Below are 10047 nucleotides of genomic sequence, written 5' to 3'. Positions count from 1 at the left end.
TCTGATGACCGCGACTTCTTCGCCAGAGGATACTATTATACTTAAAAACGAAGTATAGATTGCAGAATGTCAGTTCAGGTTTAACTAACTATCACAAACTCTAGAAAATACTCATCATGGAGAGTTAATCAACTAGGCCTACCATATAGCGTTTTATTATAGACCAACAATTATTGGAAAGTTCATTTTATAAATATGCTTGTTTCAAAAGCTGACAGTTATTAAATTATCTTAATATGTTTTATTTATCTATTTATTAAATTTATTCCTTGCAACTGAAATGGCGGCGGTCGGTTTTTATATATACATATTTTTTCCGCGCATATAGTGTTATGAAAATCGTTCTAATTCCGAGTTCATATTTTGCTGCATAACTTACTGCTATCTGTCGCTGCCTCAGAGTTGGTGCATGTAAGCAGTGAAAATTAATGAAGAACAATTTAAGATGGTCCAAAATTAAGCTGCTTCCAAAGATAAAATAAAAATAAAATAGAATCGACCGAAAATCGCACTGTGAATCTATCGCATCTTGACGCTAATATTTGACATATAGTCATCGTTTCAGAGAGAGAAATGTTATATCATTTGTTTACGTATACATTGTACCGTGTGTACATTGTACCGTGTGTACATTGTACTGTGTATATATTGTACCTTGTGTACATTGTACCGTGTATACATTATACCATGTGTACATTGTACCGTGTATACATTGTACCGTGTGTACATTGTACCTTGTGTACATTGTACCGTGTGTACATTTCACCGTGTATACATTATACCGTGTGTACATTGTACCGTGTATACATTTTACCGTGTGTACATTGTACCGTGTATACATTGTACCATGTGTACATTGTACCGTGTATACATTGTACCGTGTGTACGAGAATAATTAAGCTGCGTAAAAAAATACAAAATGAACCTCAAAGGCCTTTATATTTACCTTGTCTTATTTGACTCTAAAATCCATCAATATTTCGTCATTTCGAATACGTTCAATTGATTTTCTTGTTATTTTTTTGAATAATTTATCTATATTATTATGATAGTATTTTTGTGTTTTTAGTTATGCTTGCCATGGTAATGCCTTCAAAATTGCGTAAATTGGAGGTGCTGGTTTTTTTCGAAAACTTGACAAAATTGACTGCTATCCACAATTATTAAAGGTATACGTTTTAAAACATTCAGAAAACCAGGGACAGTATATAGACTTCACTATACGTCCCTGAGAAAACAACATTTTTTCGATATCATAGTGTAGGAAAGCTCCATGTTACATATTAGAGTTATTTCCCCTGTACTATGTTGAGGATCATAACTATAAATAGATTTTGCCCTACCTGACATTTGGACAAGTAAGTTTTATTACTTTATCATTGTTTTCTACAAACACTAGCATATGTTAGCGTAAACACAAATGTATAAGATATAAATAACGATTTGGATAAAAAAGTACACGAACCTACGCATCAGTATCACAGGGAAAGTATGTACAGTATATGAAGGAATATAGGGTTACCACTACTCCGACGTATACTCTACCGGTTCCACAAGTAAAATATAGTACGGTATGTTTACATTCATGAATATTCCTGTGAGGTAATATACTCCTATTTTCAGCTCTCCATTACCCGAAATATTGAACCCAAACATGGTTAGAAACTAGCTGACAATATCCAAGATAGCCCACGAGTTTTGTTTGATGATATTTTTGTATAAGAAGCCTTGCTCAAGTCCGATATTTGTAAGGTTTAGATGGGAGTCCTTAAGGAAGTACTCGCAATAGCTATCGAAAATACTATATTTTGATACCACAAATACTGTAAAGGCCACTCTTCCAGTAGGCATATATAAGTGGGATGGTGTTATGCACAATATTTATGGCAATGCAACAAAGGAATACTACCCATCTAGCTGTTACGTTAAATAATATGAATACTAATTCAGAACCTTAAATGTAACTAAAGGTTTACCATTTTTATGAAAGGTCATTTTGTTTTCAGACCTCTTTCTCAATGCTATCACATACAAATATCTCTGACAATGATATGTGGTCTGAAAGCAAATCTTACATCTGATTAAAATCACGAGGACACATAGCTGTTACAATTGTTATGATAAGGACAATCCTGATGTGTGGGGATACATATTCTTAGTGTTAAGGTTTAGATCAACACTTGGTCAAAATTCGACCCCACTAATTATCTTTATTGAGTTATGTTCCATCATTGGGGATGTCATTTTAACAACGTGTTTAAATCAATATAAACCCTTAAATTGGTTTGTTGACTTTAATAAATTTTGAGGGACGTTGATCAATAGAAGCTGCAATGGTTACATAATTAGAATACTCACCATGCAAGCATGTTCAACGTTCGGGGTCTGCTGTTGTAGCTCTAATAAGTGTGGTTCTAACATCTGATTTCATCTGTAAGAAGTCTGATTTCTTCAGCAGTTACATATTTCTCCTGGGTGTTTTGGGTTATCGAATAATGAGGGCTATATGTCCTGATCTCAAACTTTAGGTAAAGTGTTGCATTATTAAACCAATGCTGATATATTTGATTGGAAAAAAATTCAGCTGCTGCTAATCCCAGTTTCAAAAGCAACAATTTGATATACAGAAAGATCATTGAGCAATGTGATAGAGTGTTCATTTAGTGGTTAAGGTAGTTCGGTCTTGATTATCTGGCCATGAAATATTAGTTTTATTAAGGTCATCGCCAGCCCAAACAGTGCGGTTGGTTAATTTTCTGAAAAAGATACCGTATACTTGGAAATTGTCGCCGCATGTTGACTCCGCCTTTTTCGCCCTCCGTAATGAGTGCGAATTTATCCTTGCAGTGAACATCTTAAACAATATAATAAAAGTAGTTATCAAAAATGAAAGGAAAATGTAACACTTGGAAAAGCGAATTTCACTATATCAGGGCGAAACTTTTACTGGCCGAAATTTTCCCGGTATACACTAGAAGGTAAAATCGACAGTATTTGTTAACGCAATCTGGACTTGTCTTGTTGCGACCTATAGTTAGCTGGGGGTTTATGGGCTTTTATTTTAATTGGATTTTGGCTGCCATAAGTTCTATCTTGTTGCTCTTAGATTGACATTTAAATGTGTACGAATGACAACCGTGACACCTCTGCTTAGCAACGAGATCCTATCATTGCTGAACATCTTTTAGTTTATTTTTATTTAACAATACAAACACTCCCTTACAATATTCTTAATATTATTAGACAACAAATTTTCAACAGTTGGGACACTTTATTAACAAAACTAAAAATTTCTTGAGAATCAACATCAGAAAAAAACAGTATATGCAATAACATGAAATAAAGGATATCACATGTACAATAAACAATAAATCACAGTTTTTGCTTGAAAATTAGCATTAACATAAATGCGAATTCTGAACTAATTCAAAACATGTAGGTGAAGGTCGGTCCAGAAAGTACCGGCTCCGCTGGCCGGAAATTGCCGACGTAATTCGATTGCGCTGATTGGTCAATACTCGGTCAGGCCCTGCCCACGACGTCACTCAATTTTCCGAGGGAAAAAGTTTCAAAACTATCGCACCCCTCCAGACGAACTATTTCCCTGGCATGCAGTTACAGGGAAAATAGCTTGTTTATGTGGTTACTTTTGTAAAGTGTAAAATAAGTAGAGGTATACTAATGTGTACTAAAGTGAGCCTAAAAGTAAATAACGAGGAATGATAGGACCTCGTTGCTAACCAGAGGTGTCCTGGCAGACATTCGTACAAATCTAAATGGCATTCTAGGAGCAAAAAGAAAGAGAAAATATTATTTGAATTTCAGGTAAATCTTCAAATGTATTTGTTTTATATACGATTGTAGTGAAGTATTAATAAACTAGATATCCACTTAAAGGAACGATTAAGACGCATAGTGGAAGAAACGTTAACAACTGTAGCATCATGACCGAAAGCCTCGCAGATCAACTGAAGAAAGTAAAACTGAAGAAATCAGCCGAGCCTATGAAGGACTTCTCGAACCCCAAGACCATGGGGTTCACTAGTGCCAAAGAGATTCGGGAGTACGAGGATAAGGTGCTGGATGTTAATACCGAGCGCTGGATTCAACTCCTCAGTGATGTCACATTCCCTACAGTCACGTGCCCCTTCACTCTTGACGACGCCAAACTCTTCATCGAGTGTTACAAGAGGTAAAATGTCATTTCATCACAAGGTCATATACTAATGAAATCTAGTATGAACAAAAGTACAAAATGTTGATTCTCTTTTGTAATCCTTCTGCTTCTGAACTTTTTGTTAGGATTAAGAACTTCCCCGTTGCACAAAAAGGCAACGAAAGTATAGCTTCCAGTAGAAAGCTTGTAAACCATCGTTTTAAAGATCACGTTTTAGGTAGTGAAATTGAAAGAGTTTGGTTGACAGAAAATCTTCCCTTTCGTTGGAACCATTCATGCGTGACGCTCATTGGCTACCTCAATGCATTGAAAGACTTTTTGCCGAATTGAACGTATCGCTCGTAAGTACATGAAGTAAAGCTATCAGTTGTTAGTCAGAGAGGTATTACCAGCTAGAAAATCACAAAGGATTTTAACATAACCAAAGTCGACCGTTATCGACACGGTCAAAAGAGGACACAGAGAAACGTTAACGTAGTAATGTTGTCCCATTACACCTTCAATATATTACAATGATTTGGCTCGATATCAGTTGCCTCCTTATCGTATCATCGAAGCAATTTATTTTGTTACAGGATATTTGACAATAAAGATGCTGAAACAGCCATGGCAATAGATTGGAAAGCTTCATTGGTGAGTGTCGAGAGAGAACATGTGGCCAACCTTACCGAGAGACTAGACTCTGCTATGTCCGTCTTTACCAAAGATGACGGGTGTGCGTTCGTGAAGTTGTCTTCCAGGAGTGCAAAGGACGCACCAATGCTACAGTCGCGACTAAAAGATATGTACAGACAGGCTTTAGGAAAATTCAACGAAACCGAACAAAAACAAGAAAATACAAAGATCATATGTTTGCTGCAAGCTGCGTTTGATGCCATGAGAGTCACGTGTGCCGCTGACGTCATTGATATGTTCGTACGCAGTGAGCGAGTGTATCAAGACCTGCTATTGGCTGCTATAAACAGACCGGAGGTATATGATGAACATTTTGTTATTCGGAAGTTTATTCCTATTGACGTGGACATGGAGTTCCGGGGATTTGTTTACCAGGGACAACTAACCGCTCTTTCACAGTACAACTATATGGTTTATTCAGAGCGACTTGTGGCAAAGAAAGATTCAATTGCTAACCGAATTCAGGATTTCTTCAAAATTTCTGTACAACCAAAACTTCCTTCAGCTAATTTTCCACAAGACTTTATCATCGACTTTGCTGTTTGTGATGTCGGTATGTAAAACTGTTGTATCATTGTGTAATGTACATAATTTTGATGTGCAATATTGCTGCAATATATCCCTAGAGCTTTTTTTTGTCAAAGACTAAAGGTGAGATTTTTGCCAAAAATATATATTTCGTTTATACATTAGAAGTGCAAACCTTTCTAAACTCTAAATTTGTATAATCCTAAGTTATTCATGAAAATTGACGTAAACATCCGGAAAAAAGGTAACCAGCACAAATAAACGGTATATCAACATTGTTATATTAAATTTTCTGGTGTTTTTTTTAAAACGACAACACTAGGTGTAATTCCTTACCATTGTACCCTGCCTTATATCAAGTACGAATATATGGATTTAGCTTTGGACAAATTGTTGACTCCTAAAGTTTTTTTTACGGATTATATATCAAATTAAACTCTGTTTTAAAACAAATATTTAACAAGTTTTATAAACTTATCAAATAATTCCTGTTGGCTCTGATGCAAGTACGCAGAGGGACTTGATATAGGAAAACACATATCACAAACTATCCACTGCTCCGCCCGACCACTAAAATTAGTCTGATTGTTTCAAAACATTATCAAATCCATGGAAGTGGTTTTGGATAGTGAGGTCTCACTGAAGCAATAATGTACGATAATCGTTAAGTTGAGTTCAACCCATTGTATTTATCCAACACACTCTCATAGTCTGTATTCATTTCTTTCCATATTTTGCAGAAGCCGAAGACAATCTATGGAAACTATGGGTTATTGAATTGAACCCATTTCTCTCGTCAACAGACGGTGCCATGTTCAGTTGGGAGCATGAGCGACATCTTCTAACAGAAAATGATGGATTCCACTTCCGGGTGGTACCAAGACCAAAACCAGGGTCCCTTACAATGTTACCAAGCAGTGTTCGGGCGATTTTAAAGGATACTATGTCATAAGGGAACTGTGTAATATAAAGCATAACATTTATTTTCAAGAACACTGGCATCTGCATACGTTGGTTGTGTTTACTCAAAACCACTACAGGAATCTCTGAAAGTCACAGATACTTATGTTAAAAGCTGCTAAACGTTATAGAATGTAGATTATCACCAAACAAACGACTCTCATTTGTCTTGTACAATGACCATGTGTGTTTTCGGATCTACGCCTCCAAAACACAGTGGTATATTCCTCCCTTCATACTTATGCCATAAGGTTGCAAGGTATCTGTATGCAAATAGCAATGAATGCAACCAAACACACAAATCACTAGACCAAGCAAACAAATCACTAGACCAAACAAACAAATCACTAGACCAAACAAACAAATCACTAGACCAAGCAAACAAATCACTAGACCAAGCAAACAAATCACTAGACCAAACAAACAAATCACTAGACCAAGCAAACAAATCACTAGACCAAGCAAACAAATCACTAGACCAAACAAACAAATCACTAGACCAAACAAACAAATCACTAGACCAAGCAAACAAATCACTAGACCAAACAAACAAATCACTAGACCAAACAAACAAATCACTAGACCAAACAAACAAATCACTAGACCAAGCAAACAAATCACTAGACCAAACAAACAAATCACTAGACCAAACAAACAAATCACTAGACCAAGCAAACAAATCACTAGACCAAACAAACAAATCACTAGACCAAACAAACAAATCACTAGACCAAGCAAACAAATCACTAGACCAAACAAACAAATCACTAGACCAAACAAACAAATCACTAGACCAAGCAAACAAATCACTAGACCAAACAAACAAATCACTAGACCAAGCAAAAAAATCACTAGACCAAACACACAAATCACTAATCACTAGACCAAACAAGATAAGTAGATATCACGTAAAATGAAACTGCTAAACAAACACTGAGCACACATGCATTTACCGATGAGATACATTTTGTTTATATTTTGTAGTATTAAACAGCACGTGCACACGAATCATGTCAAAAATGTGGACTACGGTCATTATGAATGTGTTTGTTTATCCAGGTACATGTCGTGACTGAGAGAAAAGAAAAAAATATATATAAGCATATAAGCATATTACCCCTCTCAGTAAGATCGACTGGTCTCTATAAACGGAGACTGGATATGATATTTTGAAGATGAGTGTGTCCTCTATATTATTATAATATTGCTAGTATATAGATTGAGAATACTGTGTGTGGATTGGTGATGATTCAAAAATTAGTAATAGTTTATTGTTTATCGCGCTAGTTATTTTAAAAGACAACGAACTTCAGTGATTTGCTTTTAAAATTACCTAATAACAAAGAGACGTTTTGACTAACAAATTATTTACAAAGGTCAAGAGTTGTGGAAAGTGTTCTATCACATTTTTATGACATTTTCAAACGATCGACCTCGTTGTTTACAATTCAGGAAAAAGAAAAATTACCTGAAGATGATAATTTGGCAATTTTGCTAATTGATATGTAAAACTCTACAGTAATAGATATAACACTAAACCCACATTTTATTTTTCAATGCTTAAAATATTTTGATATCGCTTTAAAAAAAAAAAAAAAAAATCCACAGTCAGGGTTTTAATCAGTCAAGCGACGAAAGGCACGTTTGCCGTTTTATGGATGGCCTAGAATTGAAAACAGGAGAAATGGTGACAGATATCCACGCTGTATGTTAGATTACTTTATTATGTATGAGATCTTATATAAATCACAATCATCTCAACCATTCAACTCTTAAAAGATTCGGGGTTTACAGAATGTCAGTTTCTAAACTACTAACAGTAGTGTATCTAACCAAACGGACATTGTAGAAGTACTTGTTTCCGGATCGTTGCTGACTATGTATCGTAAATATAATGTATTGTTTTTCACCAGAAAAAAAAAAGTTTAAACTAAGTGCCTACCGATAACTAGATGGAAATGGTAACCATGAAGCAATCACGAGTTGATCGAGAAGTTCTTTTATATAGTTAGTTAAATATAAATGAACGTAAGACACACACACACACACACACACATGAGTGTACCTATACGTGTATTATTAAAGAATACTTCTACAATGCAAGACCGAAAATAGCTGGAAAGGAAAATCGTTAATATCCTGCATAGCATTATCGGTTGATTTACAATTGAAATTACATTGTAATTGCTAATTTAGATTCTCACATACATTTATATGCAGATGAGATATTAGATTATGATATTTAAAGACGATTCATATACAAATTTTAAAAGGGATTTCGATGTTTGAAATGGTACTCCTAACTACATGATATATGAGAAAATGGAAGTTGTTGTTGCTGTGGGCATAAATGAAAATAAATGCATATCGCAACAAAATATCTAATGGTGAAAACACTTGAAAAAAATGAACTAAATCAAAACCAAACAAACTAGTGTCCTTTTCTTTTTATTTAGAAATTGGCACTAAATTACCACGAAAGTTATCAAAAGAAATGATCCTTTCAGTTTGTCTTAATAAATGTAGAATTTATTGTTACAGTGTCGCTTCACACGGATTGAGAAATAAACTTGGCCATTTGTCAGCCCAAATAATAGCTGCAGCTTTTCTAAACTCATTGCTTCATCTGAATCTAGATTACCTCGGATGAACTCCTCCATCAATGTGTTCTCTACCGCCCATACAACTATGGTCCAGCTGCTGGAAACGTAGTTACGGTCGACACGTCTATCATCCATAATAAAAAGTGACAGGAAATTTCCATGAGAGGTTTTAAGTATCGAGAGGCTACCAATGTGAATTTAAAGATACTCAAGGATGTATTCTGAGGAAGACTACGCCAGACATTGGGCAGACCGATAGCGTGCTAAATTGGATTCACAGTTTGTCAAATCCATCAGGTCGAGAAATTAAAATGAAATCAAAACATAAGTTTGTATGTCTTGACATCGATGTCCAAACCACACTGAGTTATCCGGATAAGAAGTGTGTATGGGTGTAGTTGTGTCTGCAGACAAATCATCTAATAACTTTATCTTTGTCTGCAGACAAATCATCTAACAACTTTATCTTTGTCTGCAGACAAATCATCTAATAACTTTATCTTTGTCTGCAGACAAAGCATCTAATAACTTTATCTTTGTCTGCAGACAAAGCATATAATAACTTTATCTTTGTCTGCAGACAAAGCATCTAATAACTTTATCTTTGTCTGCAGACAAAGCATCTAATAACTTTATCTTTTTCTGCAGACAAAGCATCTAATTACTTTATCTTTGTATGCAGACAAAGCATATAATAACTTTATCTTTGTCTGCAAACTCTTCATTTCCTGCTTTCTAAACGAATTAGGCTTGCTCGATAACCAAGGAACCCTACCTATACCTTTTTCAGTTTTTCGAAGGTGGAAATAATAGCTAATGGTAGTTTTGTGTTAAAATCGTTCCGAGAACTGATTTATGATAAGAATACGGACCTGCTTAGTTTGAATTGGATTCCATTAGCTCACAAACATCCTTATAACCCATAGTGTATAGCTGGTTCTGTTAGTTGCACAACCAAACCGTTATTCAACCATTTTATTACCATGCTAAGTACCATTAAATCAAGGCTACTGTCATATTGTGACATTCCAGACTGGAATTAATGGAATATGTATATTTAAGAATTAATTATTTTTTTATTAAATCTTTAACATTCTCTCTTCA

At 35.1% G+C, this 10047-nt stretch overlaps 1 protein-coding gene across 2 annotated transcripts; it reads left to right on the top strand.

Moving 5' to 3' along the window:
* Positions 1–1291: 1291 nt before the first annotated feature.
* On the top strand, positions 1292–6747 carry LOC110457189 (cell division cycle protein 123-like). Of its 2 annotated transcripts, none has more exons than XM_021508347.1 (4): positions 1292–1358; positions 3898–4192; positions 4753–5405; positions 6121–6747. In XM_021508347.1, exons 2-4 carry the CDS (start codon positions 3945–3947, stop codon positions 6330–6332), a joined length of 1113 nt encoding a protein of 370 aa, XP_021364022.1. In that variant the 5' UTR covers positions 1292–1358; positions 3898–3944; the 3' UTR covers positions 6333–6747. The 2 variants fall into 2 exon arrangements, with proteins under 2 accessions (XP_021364022.1, XP_021364023.1); XM_021508348.1 differs by having other exon boundaries at positions 1327–1358; positions 3865–4192.
* The last annotated feature ends 3300 nt before the right edge of the window (positions 6748–10047 follow it).

This window comes from Mizuhopecten yessoensis, unplaced genomic scaffold, assembly GCF_002113885.1.
Source record: "Mizuhopecten yessoensis strain PY_sf001 unplaced genomic scaffold, ASM211388v2 scaffold9035, whole genome shotgun sequence".
NCBI lineage: Eukaryota > Metazoa > Mollusca > Bivalvia > Pectinida > Pectinidae > Mizuhopecten > Mizuhopecten yessoensis.
This window is presented reverse-complemented; position numbering and strand designations above follow the sequence as displayed.